This window comes from Amblyomma americanum, chromosome 11 (assembly GCF_052857255.1).
Source record: "Amblyomma americanum isolate KBUSLIRL-KWMA chromosome 11, ASM5285725v1, whole genome shotgun sequence".
In the NCBI taxonomy this organism is placed as follows: Eukaryota; Metazoa; Arthropoda; class Arachnida; order Ixodida; family Ixodidae; genus Amblyomma; species Amblyomma americanum.
The window spans coordinates 52,849,719-52,866,460 of NC_135507.1; the positions used below are offsets into that span (position 1 = coordinate 52,849,719).

The following is a 16,742-nucleotide window of genomic DNA, read 5'->3' on the forward strand; positions in this document are numbered from 1 at the left end:
ACCTTAGCGGGCGCCGCGTGATCTCTCTCTTGTGGGACACCCTATATATATAGCAATACTTTGGAGAACTGAACACATTTCCTCATGCAACACTTCTTTTTAAGAACTGCAGGAATTCTTTGCAACCCCCCACCCCTGTTTAATGGAACATATGACAGCCTTCGATGAACTAAATACGAACAACTGAGCTAGTTGGTACTAGTTATTTCCAAGAACTGCGTAGAGAGATGGCGGAATATTTATACAAAAGATTCGTATCTTTGTTGTTGTTGTTAGTGGCTATTTATTAACAAAATAACAATAGAAGGAAAAAAATGTTGCTAGCCGCGGCATCTGGCATCGAAACCTGAAGCACCTGAGCTGCGACTAGCGGGAATAAAAGGACAGGGAGAAGGAAGGAAAGGAGGGGGGGGGGCTAAAGTAAGAAAGGATAGGGTCAGGGGGTAATATACACTATGCACAAATACAGAACAGGGACGTATCTTTCAGCTGCTTTGGAACGAAAACTTCACTTCTTGCGTGCGAACCTTGACGGTCATCTTACGGCGCAGATACGACCTTGAAGCAACCTCAATTAATAAAACAACTGAACAAAACTGGTGTAGGTGGGAATCGAACCTGGGCCTCCGGCAGGCGAGACGGGGACGCTTACACTCTGCCATGACTATTCAACTTTAGGAAGTGAATAAAGGCGCGGATAGTGAATGCACAGATGTCTTAGGAACGCATCGTCCGAGTTATGTACTGGGGCGTTCATGGATAATTTAATTATGAGCGTGTAAATTACAGAACAGAAACCGTGTCTGACCATGCATAACCATATGTCTAACCGTATGTCAAACCGTATGTCAAACCGTATGTCAAACCGTATGCATAACCGTATGCATAACCGTATGCATAACCGTATGTCTAGTCGTATGTCTAACCGTATGCATAACCGTATGTCTAACCGTATGCATAACCGTATGCATAACCGTATGTCAAACCGTATGTCAAACCGTATGTCAAACCGTATGCATAACCGTATGTCTAACCGTATGTCTAACCGTATGCATAACGGTATGCATAACCGTATGCATAACCGTATGCATAACCGTATATCTAACCGAGTCTAACCGAGTTTAAAAGTGTCTAAACGCGTCTAGACGTGTCTAACCGTGCATAACCGTGCATAACCGTGCATAACTTGCATAACCTTATACATAACACTATGCATAACCCTATGCATAAACATATGCATAACCCTATGCATAACCCTATACTTAACCCTATACTTAACCCTATACATAACCCTATACATAACCCTATGCATAACCCTATGCATAACCGTGTCTAACCGTGCTAACCATGCATAACCATATGCATAACCGTGTCTAACCATGCATGGCCTTGTTTAACCAAGCATGGCCTTGTTTAACCAAGCATAACCGACATTCGCTTCAACTAACCACGTTCAGCAGAGTTGAACCACAGCCGATGAAACTATCGAACAGGGCATTAGAACAAACATCTTGTAAGGCACATCTTACTCGAGCAGCACATGCCGACGTGAGTCTTGATGAGGCCGGCGAACATGTCCTCCTGGTAGATCCACTCGTAATCGGCCGTCTTGCGGCAGAAGTCCCCCAGCGCTGTTGTGTTCTCGAACCGCCGGCGGGAGAGCGTGACGCAAGCCTTGCGCGACCACTCGAGCGCCATCATCTTGATCACAGCCATGGGCATCGCGCAGGGAGCCAGCAAGGTGCACAGGAAGCCCACGTCGTGGCCCCGTCTGGCCAGGTAGGCGGTCGCCTCCATGGACACTGTGCCTGAGTAATGTATACGGGAGAGCAAAGGTGAGGACATTTCGTGAGCAGTATACTTCCCAACTCCGATCCCAAGAGGAAATGACGCCGATACGAACAGCATCATCACCAGCTTGACTACGCCCACTGGAGGGCAAATGCCTCTCCCATGTACCTCCCTTTAACTCTGTCCTTTGCCACTTGTGCCCACCCTATGCCTGCAAACTTCCTAATCTCATCCGCCCACCTAACTTTCTGCCGTCCCCTGCTACGCTTGTCTTCTCTTTGAATCCACTCCGTTACCCTTATGGACCAGCGGTTATCTTGCCTTCGCATTACATGCCCTGCCCAAGCCCATTTCGTCCTGTTGATTTCGGCCAGGATGTCATTAACACGTGTTTGTTCACTCACCCACTCTGCCCGCTTCCGGTCTCTTAACGTTGCACCTATAATTTTTATTTGCATAGCTCGCTGCGTTGTTCTTAACTTAAGGTTAACCCTTTTTGTTAGCCTCCACGTTTCTGCCCCATAGGTGAGTATCGGTTAGCTACAGCTATTACATTCCTGTCTCTCGAGAGTTATTATTAAACTGCCATTCGTGATCGGTGAGAATCTGACATATTTGATTGCCTATATTTTTATTTTATTTCCATTTAGTTCCCTCTCATGAAAAATGGTATTAAGTGGGGACAATTCTGTCACATAGCCATGTCGAAGGACACGCTGCCAGGCTCAGTGCTTGACAGCTCGCGCAGAAATATTGCCAGTTGTAGCACAGTTTACAAAAGTGCGTAAGTTAAAGAAATACACAGTTGTCGGCATACGTTCTAAAGGAAAAAGGAATGTGGTCACTGACCAAGTCGAGAAGTTCAAGACGTTTCGGAACCTCGTACGGGTTCCTTGATAACTGAGCGGGACAAGGAATCGTCGCGACTCATATCCGCAACACGTGGCGTAAGGAGCGTGCGTTTAGATGGGTGGCATGGCTCCTTGCACCCGGTTCATGGTAGCTGGTGTCGATTGGATGATTAGAGATTCCACCAGCCGCCGAGATGACACGTTCCTTTCCTTCGCGATGACAGTGGCGTGGTCCCAGTCAATCGTATGAGTATGCTCTTGCACATGCTCGGCAATGGCGTTCGTCGCGTGATTATTATAATAATAATAATAATTGGTTTTTTGGGGAAAGGAAATGGCACAGTATCTGTCTCATATATCGTTGGACACCTGAACCGCGCAGTAAGGGAAGGTATAAAGGAGGGAGTGAAAGAAGAAAGGAAGAAGAGGTGCCGTAGTGGAGGGCTCCGGAATAATTTCGACCACCTGGGGATCTTTAACGTGCACTGACATCGCACAGCACACGGGCGCCTTAGCGTTTTTCCTCCATAAAAACGCAGCCACCGCGGTCGGGTTCGAATGATGATGATAATAATAATAATAATAATAATAATAATAATAATAATAATAATAATAATAATAATAATAATAATAATAATAATTGTTTTTGAGGAAAGGAAATGGCGCAGTATCTGTCTCAGATATCGTTGGACACCTGAACCGCGCCGTAAGCGAAGGGATAAAGGAGGGAGTGAAAGAAGAAAGGAAAAGAGGTGCCGTAGTGGAGGTCTCCGGAATAATTTCGACCACCTGGGGATCTTTAACGTGCACTGACATCGCACAGCACACGGGCGCCTTAGCGTTTTTCCTCCATAAAAACGCAGCCGCCGCTGTCGGGTTCGAACCCGGGAACCCGACCGCGGCGGCTGCGTTTTCTTACGCCACGTTGGTGGTCGTTAAACCGTCTTGGGAACTTTCCTGTTTCGCCAATGTAAACCTGGGGGCAATCAGCGCATGGCATCTGGAAGATGACACGTGGAAACGCTTCAATCGGCAGTCTTTCACGTTCACGAGCTGGTTACGGGGCTTGCTGGTCGGGATGCGGGCAATGCGCACGCCATATTTTGAAAACAGGCCCGGTAGTGCCTCACTGATTCCCTGCACGTAAAGAATGGCTGCACGTGCTTGTAATGTCTTGTTGATCTGTGTTTCCGGCTTTAATATCCGCTTCTGAATATTGCAGACAAAGCGATTTGGATAGCCGTTATTAGTCAGCTCTCGGTGAATCGTCCTCAGCTGGTTTTAATGAATTTACATTTGAGCAGATGCGTACGGCACGTGTTATTAAGAAGAATTTTCGTCGAACCATTGATTATGTTGACATGCGTTCTGAAAGGCCTAAATTTATTCCCTCGAAATGCTCAGCCGTTGACGAAATTAGCGAGAGCAGTTGTGCCACTGAGCGTGAACATTTTCTACTGAAAGAAATAGAAGTAAAATTTTAATGCAAATCAAATTGCAGTGAATTATGAACGCAGAAAGACACGCGTCACCACATTTAAACACGCTTGATTCTGCCGCTCTATTCGCTCGATATTATGAACGGGACTACAGTACATCGAAAGTCTCGGATGCTTTCTTCTCCCAGAGAGGCAATGAGAAGAAGCTTGTCTCCTTACCCTACATCTACTCTCGGTCTTTTAAATTGTGTTCCAGGTACTTCGTATTGCTGGGGTCCATGTCTTCCAGGCACAATGCAAGCAATATCGAAATAATTTACGAGTTCGCGCTCAATAAACGAATTTATTTTAAAATTTGCATTGAGCAATGAAAGGCATGAATTGAATAACGTGGGTGGAGGAAAACTACTAAAAAATGTTTCCTCTTTTTTCACAGTTGATTAGATGCCTTTGACAATATAGTAACAGAGTGAAGACGTGCAATCCGCTTCGTCCTTTATATAATATCATGCACAGAAGTCACCAGGACGCTTGAGTTTGAGGCACAGCCGATATCTAGCCAATTAGCCAGTGGCTAGTGGCTCCTATCCGTCTAGATAGATTATCGCGTGTCCTGGAGACTTTTTGCTCCGATAGTAAATCCTGGGTAAGGTCCTCACCCAGAACGCCGAAGATGATCAGCGCTGTGGCATAGGCCCTGCGGGTGCTGCGGGTGCAGTAGGCGATGAGGAGGGCGGACAGGATGGCCAGTACGCCGAACGCCGTGAAAACCATGAACAGAGCCTCTGCGAGAAAAAGACTGTCTTTGTACACTTGCCGGCCATTAGGTTCGTCTACGGTTCAAGCTACCCACTTTTCAAGAACGGCTCTCATCCGCCACCGTATAGCTGGTGGGAACGATGTGTTCAACCCTTATAAAAACGGTCTATAGACTTCTTGTAGACTCTATACCGTTCTTATAGACATTCCCTTTTGTCTACACATAGTCTATAAACTGTGTGTGGACAAAAGCCTACTAAAAGTGTGTCGACATAAATCTATAGACCGTCTATAGAATGGGTATTGCCTACAGACTAGACTATAGTATTCGTCTATAGAAAGTCTGGTTTGGTTTATGGGGGTTTAACTTCCCAAAGCGACTCAAGCTACGAGAGACGTCGTAGTGAAGGGCTCCGAAAATTTCGACCACCTGGGGTTCTTTAACGTGCACTGACATCGCACAGTACACGGGCCTCTAGAATTTCGCCTTCATTGAAATTCGACCGGCGCGGCCGGGATCGAACCCGCGTCTCTCGGGCCAGCAGCCGAGCGCCATAACCACTCAGCCACCGCGGCGGCTTATAGAAAGTCTATAGACTTCATAGACAGAAGTCTATAGACAGTCTGTAGACGGTATAAAGAAATTTTTGTAAGGGAAAGTGCGACGGGCACACAAGATATGGTAGCGCGCGTGTTTTTGTCATGGCCATTGTGGTGTTTCTTTACTCGGACCTACCAAGCTTTAAGCGGCGTTGCCAGTGCTATGAATGCGTTGTTCGCAAGAGCTCCAGCGTTCGACTGCTGAACAGACACAGCGTCGTCTGCACGGGTCTAGCTGCGCTTTGAAGGCCTGTTACATGAGTTTTACGACTGTTTGTGTTGATAACAGCGTTATATCCTTACGAGCCCTTCAGTTCGCTCCCGTAACATTGGTTAAAAGTATTTTACACCGTAATAAAAACACCCATAAAACTTGAACCAAAATTTGGTTGCATAGGCAGTGGCGATGCATCGTTTGACGCTGATATGACGTAGCAAACTCTGCTGGCGAAATTCTCGTAGACGCATTGATGGCGACAACAGTGACCGCAAGTGATGGCTCCGTTAATAAAATGTCTGAAGCGACTGAACACAAGCCCGCCACGCCGTGCCGAGTTAGCTAGTAGAGAACGTCAGCACACGAGTCATGCTTGTTGCGTCACAAGTGCAGGGTTACGTGTAGGTGTTAGCTGAGATGACAACACTAAACTGTACTACTCTAAAGTACATCCGCGTAAAATTGAAACTCCCTATCACTGCGAATTGCAATGCTGCTCCACTCTGATAGATTATCTTGAAAAAAATTGTATTCAGCTTGCAACTGTACGACGACCTTCCACCATCTGTCGTAAGGAAACGCGGAAGACAGTATATTTGCGCCAATTTTATATTCAGTTTTTTTCCTCATCGACTAGCTTTTCTCGCTTACTGATGTCCTCTATGAACTCGTGTAGAAACTCTGACACGACTTAACTGCCGCATGTACCGCGGTAAAGTGCTTGTCTGGCGCGGATGAAGCCACAAAGCAAAAAAAAAAAAACGCTGTAACTCCCCCGTTCTTAGTGAAAACCGCCAATCTTAGGACTCTTCAGCAAAAAAAATAAAAAAAAATTGGGAACACTGATGTGAGATCTCAAAAGAAAAATTATAGGAGTACCTTTTGAGAGACAGGAACAAAGCAGATCAGCTCAGGGGACAAGCCCGAGTTACTGAATTATATGGTGAAACCAAGAAAAACAAATAATGGAATGAACATGGCCAGGCCGCGTTGTGTGGGGAACGGACATACGGTGGTTTCTTAGGGTAACACAGCTGACTCCAGGAGGAGGAGAACTTAATAAAGGGGGACAGATGATTATGTGAACGAGTATTCCTGTGTATCATATTCAGGAACTCTAAAGTGAGCAGACGACAGGAAATTTCCGGCAATAGGTTGACTGTAGCAGAAGCCGCAGGGGGCTAATAAGAAATTGATGGCAGACGCATCTGTCCTGCAGTGGACCCATGGTTGGCTTATGGTGATGATTGTGGTGACAATGCTGAGAAAGATGAACTAAATCAATACATTTTGGATCGAACTAAAATGACGAAACAACGATAAGAGAGCCGAGACAGAGAGACATAAAAGCAGGTAAAATTGGCTGCACAGTAAGGCTGCTGAAACTTACACGCTTTCAATGCCGACCAGGGCAAGTGTTTTTGCGATACAGTTAAAAGCAATAAACCATTGTGCAGAGACAGTTCCGCCAACATAAGCGACCCATATTTCGTCTAAAATAATTGTGAAGCTCTTCACTGCGCAGCACTTCACGGGTCGCAGTGTAACGTGAAATTTTCTTATTTGATGTCTTCGTCCATGCACTCACCGCGCGATTTTTGTGTCGGCTCAGAGCTAGAAATTTACCTGGCATTTTTTTCTAAGATCGCGTAAACATTTTTCTCCGCGTAAGAGGACAAATACACTATACAAAACACTACACAAGAATTCAGACGACAAAAATGTGCGCTCCTCCTTGTCGTCTGTCTTCTTTTTGTGTCCTTGTTCTGACTCGGCATTTGTGCTCTAAAGGCGATTCACTAAAGCGTCCGACAATTAATTCCCTTTAGCTACGTTCCTTCTCTCCTTGTTCAGTGCATAAGCAGGTATGTGTCACTCACTGTAGGTGGTGCGGCTCAGGCGGTAGAACAGCACGAACGACGCGGAGACGGGCATGGCTATCCAGACAAACGAGGCCATGTCGAAGATGAGGTTGAGGAGGCAGTGCAGCCACCCGGAGATGCCGGTCATGAGCTGCAGCTGCATAAAGCCGCTGCAGCTCTCCGCACTAGGGAACGCCAGGAAGCCGCAGACGACCAGGGCGAAGCCCAGGGGGCCCATCAGTGCCCAGATATGCACCATTTCGTGGACCGTCGTGTCCACCGACCTCATGAGATCGTCGTGGAGGAAGTTTTCGACTTGGCTACGCTGCGGGTCGCGGCGGAGCAACGCATCATTAGTCGCGTTGTGTGTAAGGCTTCTGCTCAAAAACATTCATTCATTCATTCATTCATTCATTCATTCATTCATTCATTCATTCATTCATTCATTCATTCATTCATTCATTCATTCATTCATTCATTCATTCATTCATTCATTCAATTACATATATTTTTTTTCAAGTATCCTTAGCCGGAGGCTAGTCGTGGATCCCAAAATGAATACAAGCAAGTCTACTGACAATCCAGGAAGACATCGAGACAAACCGGGCCAGAGTAGCTGAAAGCACTATAAGTTTATTTCGGGTTAGGTTAAAATAGGTTAGGTGGCTTATAGTTGAAGAACACAAGCGCATAGGAGACACGGTTGCAGGAACACGTATAAAACAAATGGAGCAGTGTCATTTAGAGCTTATTTATTCTTACACATGCCCCCCTTCTAAAAGTAAGTGAACAGCCTTATGTATGGATACTTGAAGGAGTATAGACATCAAATGGCTTTCACCTAGAAGTATGTGAACTGCAACAGCATTACTGATACACAACAAACTATTGGTTGCGCGCTTTGTTTTTTTTTGTTTTGTTTTTGTAATAATGCGTAAGCCACCACATCGCGAAAGAAGAAAAATGCTCATCGAGAAGAAAAATGCGAACGGAACTTTCAATGCTTAAAAACACCTAATTTTTTTTGAACAAGTCTTTTCGGGCCTGAACTGCACGAAACGATGGCCGCCAAGCACTGGTGTCCACACATGCGAACATGTAATGAACGATGCACTATATTTAATAATATTATAACAGAAAACAGTATGTTGGGTTTTTCCTTCAAAAAAGTAAAAAATTACCAAAATTATTAGACTTTCAGACAAGTACTTATAGAATAGAAGTACTTGACAAGATGGGTCTTCAATGACATCCTTATTTGTGTCGTTACTCATGCCACAATGAAAACCACAATGAAAACCACAGGTGTGGGAAAAGCGGAACACACGCCAGTAGGGGAACACTTCTGTGCCGATTTCGGCTACGACAAATTTTTTGTTTTTGTCCTCATGTGAAGACAACAGGTTTGAAAGGGTTAGATATATTTTCGGCGTCAATTTTCTAATCAACCTCGGCCCAAAGACCACGTCTCCAAAAATAAATAACGAGGAATTATCAACAAAATTCCGTGCTCCGAGCGCCCGGTTTCATAGAAAGGCGAGTCAAAATCCTCAATCAGAGAATCGGGTAACACCAAAGCCTTCCGGACAATGAACACAAAGAGAAACTCCCTCAGCGAGCACTGCCAGGGCGCTGACCACAGAATTGCTTCCGAAGTGAGCGTGTTGGCCGTGGAACAATTCTTTCAAGAGGCATCACTTCGATTTGTGGCACATCCAGCTCACAAAGGCGACTGTGAACGGTTCTCCAGGAACGTTCTCCTCCGCTTATGTTATAGACCTTCACCAGGTGACAGCAATGGAGAAGCGAGGACCGCTCTAGCCTGCTGCTGCTGACCGCTAATCTCTAGGTCATCCCTGAAGAAGGGACCGAGTTAGTCCTGAAACATGGGGCTGCTGATAAATATTGGACTTCCGTTGAAGGTGTTCTCGTTCTCAATAAACTTACTTGTGTTGAGCTGTTCTGGGTTACAACCCCATACTGCTCATTTACGGAGATCAACTTTGCTAACGAAGAATAAAGTCAGATTTTGATTGCTACGAAATTTTTCGAGGCTTAGCGATAACCTACGTGCTTCCCACATGATACCCAGAAATTCTGGACAAGAGTATTTTTCACCGCCAAAGAGTTAATGAACGCATTTTTTTCATATATTGCAAGATTTAACCATAACAATCAGACTATCCCCAGATGTCCCGTCGACAGGCTTTGAATTTTTTGGCTGTCAATGTTTTTGCTATCGTCAGGAACATTCCCCATTGGTTTTCTATGAGAGTCTTAACTGCACGATGCGAGCGATCAAAAAGCTTTAAAAGATTTAGCTGCGCGCCGGAACACATACCCAACAATTGTGGACAAAAGCATTTTTATATGAATGCCTTATATGAGTGCATTTTTTTTCAAATAATGTAATATTTCCCTATAACAATCAATATATCTTTAGATCACCCACCGGCAGTCTTGAATTTTTTTCTATTAACGTTTTTGCTATCGTCAAAAGCGTTCCCGATTGGTTTTCTCTGGCAGTCTCAACTGCTCGATGCGATCGATGGAAACAGTTTAAAAGAAAGATTTTGCTAAATATTAGAATAATGGACCATCGCCTTCAATATTTCCTCAAAAGTATCTTACAATTATCCAATTTTCAAAATTTTGTCCGAAATTGTTGGACATGCAGTACGTAACAATATTCGCGTATTCAAAATTTTTGTCCAAGAATGCTGGACATGTTTGCTGACATAGATGATAATATACCAGTGCCACCCGCGGCAGCGGTGGCGAGTGAAACGACAATGCCAACCGACTGAGCCATGAGGCGAGGTCTTTGTGCATACCTTCGGAATGTGCACCAGCAACGATGTGTGGAAGCGAGCCCAGTAGCTTCCGGTCCTGTAAGCGAGCACAGCACTGCTGACAAGGTCGAAGGCCAGGGGCTTGCTCATGATGGCGTACGGATTGAACCAGGCCTCGAACCTGTTAAAGACGCTCGGGTAATCAACCACGTGGCATAACATGTGGCAGAGAGCATGCATTTGTTTTATGGTATGAAGTATATGAGCGTCTCTTCAAACACTCATAGTACAGTGTCTTGGTGATTGCAATTGGCCACCGGTTGTTAATTTTTATGGTTACATGACGCTATTAAAGTGCGGAAGTTTTACAAGGTAGCGTTTATTATATTAGCCGCAACGGTTTCGAAGAATAATAGGTAAATGAAAACATCAGTGTACGTGATTGGCTATCACTAAAGCAACGTTGAAATAAAGTGCCTCTCTGTGTCCCATGTTCGATAATAAATATCTTGCTTTAAAATCAAGGAAAGAGGGTGCTTCAAGCGTGCGCAATATTGAAATAAATAACAGGAGAAGCCAGAGACAGCCTAGAGAAATTCGGTGCACCTTTAGCTGCAAAAATTGAAAAAACAAAACAAAACAAAGGCAACAACCAAGCCACCTCCAATGGAAAGGCTTCGAGGAGGCTGTCCTGATTTCCCCTAGACAAAGGTATGGGATGAGATGCAGGCTAAAATGACATGGATCGTCAGGACGAGGTTATCGCATTTGTGATTACAGGGGACACCGCAACACTTCTCCCCAAATGGTTCGAACAGATTAGCATCTCTTTCGAGCTTGAAAACAGACAGGTACATGGTCGAACTGTATCGTTTCTAGATTTCTTTAGAGTCCATATCCAGCAAACCTGGACGAAAGCATTTTTGAGCGGGAAACCGTTTCTTAACGCCAGTTTGGCATATAATGGAAGAATTCACGGTAAAGATCAATATATCCTTAGATCACCCGACGGCAGTCCTGTATTTTTTTTCTACTCACGTTTTTGTTGTCGCCAAAAGCGTTCCCCATTGGTTTTCTATGGCAGTCTTAACTGTTCTATGCGATCGATGAAAGCACTTTAATTTTGCTACATTTCACAATAATGGACCATTACCCTCAATATTTCCTTAACAGTGCCTTACAACTTTCCAATTTTCAGAATTTTCGATCGAGCCTACAACCTAGCACTGACGTAGCATTTAAACGCATACATTCGCCGAATGCTCTGCTGCGCCGACTACTTAGGGCAATCGAAGAGTGAACTCACGCTTCGCCCCTGAACACAGCGCCGAGGATGTAGTGGCTCGTGTATTGAATGTAGTCCTGCAGGGATTCCAGCAACAGTGCGTCGATGGCGGTGCCGTTGTAGCGATGGAGCACGGCTCTTTCCTCTTTCACCTGCGCCAAGAAAGGCTCCTTGGGTGGCCACTCGAATAGCATCGATAGAACACTAAAAACAAAAGGCTTTCAACGATTTATGACGACTTTAGAGCTAGCGACTGACGCATACTGAAGGGAAACTGAGGGGCGGGAGGGGGGGGGGGGGAGGCTAGCAGTTTAGTATTGCTAAGCAGGAAATACTGTGCGAAAGCATGGTTTCTTGCAGGTGGTGATGTTTAACATGCACTGACATCGCACAGCACACGGGCGCCTTAGCGTTCTGCCTCCATAAAAACCGCGGCGGCTGCGTTATTATGGAGGCAAAACGCTAAGGCGCCCGTGTGCTGTGCGATGTCAGTGCACGTTAAATATCCCCAGGCGGTCGAAATTATTCCGGAGCCCTCCACTACGGCACCTCTTCTTCCTTTCTTCTTTCACTCCTTCCTTTATCCCTTCCCTTACGGCGCGGTTCAGGTGTCCGCCGATATGAGACAGATACTGTGCCATTTCCTTTCCCCAAAAACCAATTATTATTATTATTATTGCAGGTTGTGGTGGTGGTGAAAACCTTTATTTGGTGGCATAGAGAGACTCAAGAGGAGATTAGATTTAGCGGCGATGCACGTCACATCATCAGCAACTTTTCGGTAGATTATTACTAGTTATTGAAATATGTATGAAATATTATGTCGTTATTCAAACGAGCTCTGAAAATCATGAGCAAATAGACAGAGGACAATAGTCTGGGCTATACGTTATGGGCCATTGGCCGGAATGCCTTCTGGTGCGGTACACTAACATTAGCCTCATTGCTGACATCTTCACACGGCTGACATGAAATAAAGATCTTACATTTGGTAGCGACTGCTGAGCCGGATTACTATGGTTCGAACCCGACCGCGGCGGCCACGTTTCGATGGTGGCGAAACGCAAAAAAGGCGCCCATGAGCTGTGCGATGTAAGTGCATGTTGAAGATCCCCAGGCGGTGGGAATTATTCCGGAGACCTCCACTATGGCATCTCATTCTTCCTTTCTCTTTTCACTCCCTCTTTTATACCTTCTTTGAGCGCGATTCTGACGTCCACCGAGATATGTAAGGCTTTCTGACGGGCTAAATGGTACATATTCATTTTTGAAAGGCTGTGCGCTAAATAGACGCTCACAGGAAAAAAGGGGTAGAGAGCACAGCATAAAAGCGCATATGTGAAGCGAGAAAGAAGAGAGATATGTGAGGCTGGTACTGCGCCATTTCCTTTCCCCTACAACCAATTTTCAACTTCGTTGCTTTCAAATTAACTTGGTCTGTGCTCGAGACGGAACATTTCAGATAAGGATTGGATTGAGATAAGGATTCGGTGAAGGGCTGCGGAAATTTCGGGCACTGGGGTTAAGGCGCTCTAGGTGGTCAAAATTTCCGGAGCCCTTCACTACGACTTTCCTCATAGCCTGAATCGCTCTGGGACGTTAAACTCCCGTAAACTATATTAAACCCTAATGATCCTCATGCGCACAGTCAAGTACACATATCTGAAAGAGGCTGGTGTATCGTGTTTCGACATGATGGAATTTAACTGAAAAATGAAATTCTTTTTTTTGGGGGGAAAGGAAATGGCGCAGTATGTCTCACATATCGGCGGACACCTGAACCGCGCCGTAAGGGAAGAGATTAATGAAGGAGTGAAAGAAGAAAGGAAGAAAGAGGCGACATAGTGGAGGGCTCCGGAATAATTTCGACCACTTGGGGATCTTTAACGTGCACTGACATCGCACAGCACACGGGCGCCTTAGCGTTTCGCCTCCATGGAAACGCAGCCGCCGCAGTCGTGTTCGAACCCGGGAACTCCGGATCAGTAGCCGAGTGCCTAACCACTTAGACACTGCGGCGGGTGATTTAACTGAGACGCACCAGAAACTCGTAGTACGGACTGATGCCCAGCCTGGCCTTGGCGTCGTCGTCGAGGAAAACATCGGCGCGCTTGTAGAGCGCGTTCAGCGACACCGGCACATGGATCATAGAGGCGGACCTGATTTGGCGGCGCCGTGGCTGGGCGGACGCGCTCAGCCACATGAGGCCCACCACCAGGACGAAGATGGGTAGCACGCGACGGAGCACCACCGTCTGCCACAGGGTCCGCATGTACAGCACTCGCTCCATCAGGTAGACCCGCGCTCGGCCGCACGCAGTCGTCCCTTCACCGCGGCTGCTAAGCATGGTCGACAGGTTGCCAGCTGCGACCGAATCAGGCGCACTCGCTCACAGAAGCGCACGTTGTTACCCGGCAGGTGGTGGGAGTGAGACTTTTAAAGCGAAAACTTTACTACGCCAGCCAGTGAGCCATTTCGGCTCGTCGCGCACTTCATCCGTATGCCGTATGCCTTATGCGGTATGCCGTGGCCGACGAACGACCTTGAGCCGCCGTTGCCTAGCAACACCGCAGCCGCGCTCCAACAGATGGCGCCGCCGTCGACGCGGCTGCCGTCGCCGCTCGCTCCACCAGATGTTCTCCGCTGGGGTAGAGGGAGAGATGTCGCCTCACGGTGTGTGTGTATAATATATATATATATATATATATATATATATATATATATATATATATATATACATACAGTATTGTGCGTTTTTATCGCTGACACTCAAAAATTTCCCCGCCTGAACCGCTGGCTCGTTTGCGGTGAAACTGCACACAGAGCTTGCGTATTATGGTAACTTTTGTATCGTAGCAAGTTTGAGAATAGCACTTACTTAGTTCAGGCGCACATGATGCGGAAACGTAAGCGTCTACGAGAGATCGGCGAGCCAAAACCCGCAGACGACGCTTTTTCGCTGAGAACCGGCAGTGGCGCCATCTGTTTTCGGCTTGCAACGCTCGCCTCGGCGGCTTAGTCGTGACGCTATATATATATATATATATATATATATATATATATATATATATATATATATATATATATATATATATATATATATATATATATATATATATATATATATATATATATATATATATATATATATGCGCTTCGCCTCATTGTATTCTAGTCGTTATGGAGAGCGCGAAAGACGCAACAACGACAGAACGAAGCGAGGAAGTCGTGCCACATCCCGGAGTGACCCTTGACCTGCGGAAGGGACCGGTTTGAGTTCTCGAGAGCGTCGGAATGAGACGCTGCGTAGACGACGTGCCGAGGAAACGAAGCTTTCGCATTTAAATTAGGGTTAACCAGAGCTAAACCACAGCCAATTTTTGCTGCCTCCAAAAGAGTACATGTATAGACACCAAATTTTGCTGGCATGTTTCCTTCCCTACAATCATGCGATAGACACTACTACGCATGAATAACCATGTGATATTGGCCCTGGCGGAAAGTGGCTGCGTGCGGTTTGGGTGTAGGGTATAGCGTGCAGAACGTAGCGTTGACACGAAGGAATGATGGGTTGAACGAGGCAGGAAACTTGTGACGTCACGAGTATCACGTCTGCGTACAAAGAAAACGTTGAATGTGTTATTTGTACACAGATCGCGACATTCTTTAAGCCATTCAACGCCTCCTTTGCTTTAAAGAAAGTTAAAAAATGTATTGACCCAACAAGAGTAAGGATATGAGGGGCGCGTTTGGACGGTCATGACTGAGGAAGCCAACAGTCATCAAAACCAAGGGAAGCATAGGGGCATGTCTTTTTTATTTGTGCTATTGAGTAGTATGATTGCACTACTAATTTCCAATTAATCGGTTCCATTCAAATGTGCAGACATTAAATTTCTGACAGAAGCCGTCATCTGGTTATGCTGCGGCATGCCTGCCATGATCTATTGGTGCACGCTGAGACTGCACGACAAGAATAACACGTCCTTGCGAATGCTCAGGCAGAAAAGGAATACCTGGAGCACTGAGGCAGTGCGGCGTATAGTTTGAGAAGAATGTTTTTCTTCATCGCCACTGACTTCCTTCAAAAAGGTAGGCAGGTAGGAGGTAGGCACGGTGAACGAATTCGCGAAAGCGCCGATGCGCTTTTCGCACAGCGTTGATGTAGAAGTTCTGCACTTACGAAGCTGCTGCCCCGTCATGTTCCTCTCTTTCAGTGACGCAGTGGCCAAGGTCATCCTGCAAATGCAAAGCTGCATTGTCAGTTCCCTTTGTAAGGCATCTGGTGATCACCTTACAAAAATTTCTGTAGACAGTCTACAGACTGCAAGCCTATAGACTGTCCATAGACTTCCGTCTATAAATTCTATAGACTGTTTATAGGCAAATCCTAGAGAACCGTCTATAGACAATAAAAATCATATAGACAGTCTATAGACAATATATAGATTTATGGCCATACACTTTTAGTAGACTTTTGTCTATAGACAGTCTACGGACTATGATTAGACAAAAGAAATAAGCATAGGAAGGCAATGGAGTATATAAGAAGTCTATAGACTGTCTATAAACCATTTTTGTAAGGGGAGTACTGGGCGGAAGTTTACTTTTTCGAGCAACCGTCTGGCATGTTTCCTAGGCTCGAAGCAAAGGTATACGCTACGAATTTTCAAACGCCTGCCTTTCATCCGACTCATCCATCCTGTGTTTCCTGAGCCGGGTTCGAACCCGACAGCGGCGGCCGCATTTCGATGTAGGCGAAACGCAAAAGGCGCCCGTGTGCTGTGCGATGCCAGTGGACGTTAAAGATCCCTAGGTCATCGAAATTATTCCGGAGCCCTCCACTATGGCACCTGTTGCAATGGGCTGCACTCCAGTGTATCACTCTCTTCTGCCTGCACAAGGCAAAGATCGCCTGGATGGCAATCGAGCTTGAAACCGTCATGCATAGCTATAAGGACTGGTATGGTATGCGCGATTTAACGTTCAAAACTTGCACATAGCTGTAAGACGCCGTCGTGGAGGGCTCCGGATTAATTCGGAAATCCTGCAATTATACGACACAGCGGCATTTTTCATTTCGCCTCCATCGAAATACAGCCGCATCGACAAGCCCTATTTATGAATTGAACCTCTGTAGACAAAG

The 16,742-nt window shown here is 45.8% G+C and overlaps 1 protein-coding gene across 1 annotated transcript in view; it reads right to left on the reverse strand.

The window, feature by feature from the left end:
* The window catches only part of LOC144109625 (phospholipid-transporting ATPase ABCA3-like), a 93,732-nt gene that overhangs the window by 43,485 nt on the left and 33,505 nt on the right, over nucleotides 1–16,742 (reverse strand). Inside the window, exons 14-20 of the mRNA XM_077642443.1 lie at nucleotides 15,780–15,835; nucleotides 13,638–13,960; nucleotides 11,618–11,748; nucleotides 10,354–10,492; nucleotides 7,538–7,844; nucleotides 4,741–4,866; nucleotides 1,530–1,808 (exon numbers count right to left, since the gene is read on the reverse strand). Coding sequence (XP_077498569.1) covers nucleotides 1,530–1,808; nucleotides 4,741–4,866; nucleotides 7,538–7,844; nucleotides 10,354–10,492; nucleotides 11,618–11,748; nucleotides 13,638–13,960; nucleotides 15,780–15,835 — 1,361 coding nt within the window. The remainder of the gene's footprint in view (nucleotides 1–1,529; nucleotides 1,809–4,740; nucleotides 4,867–7,537; nucleotides 7,845–10,353; nucleotides 10,493–11,617; nucleotides 11,749–13,637; nucleotides 13,961–15,779; nucleotides 15,836–16,742) is intronic.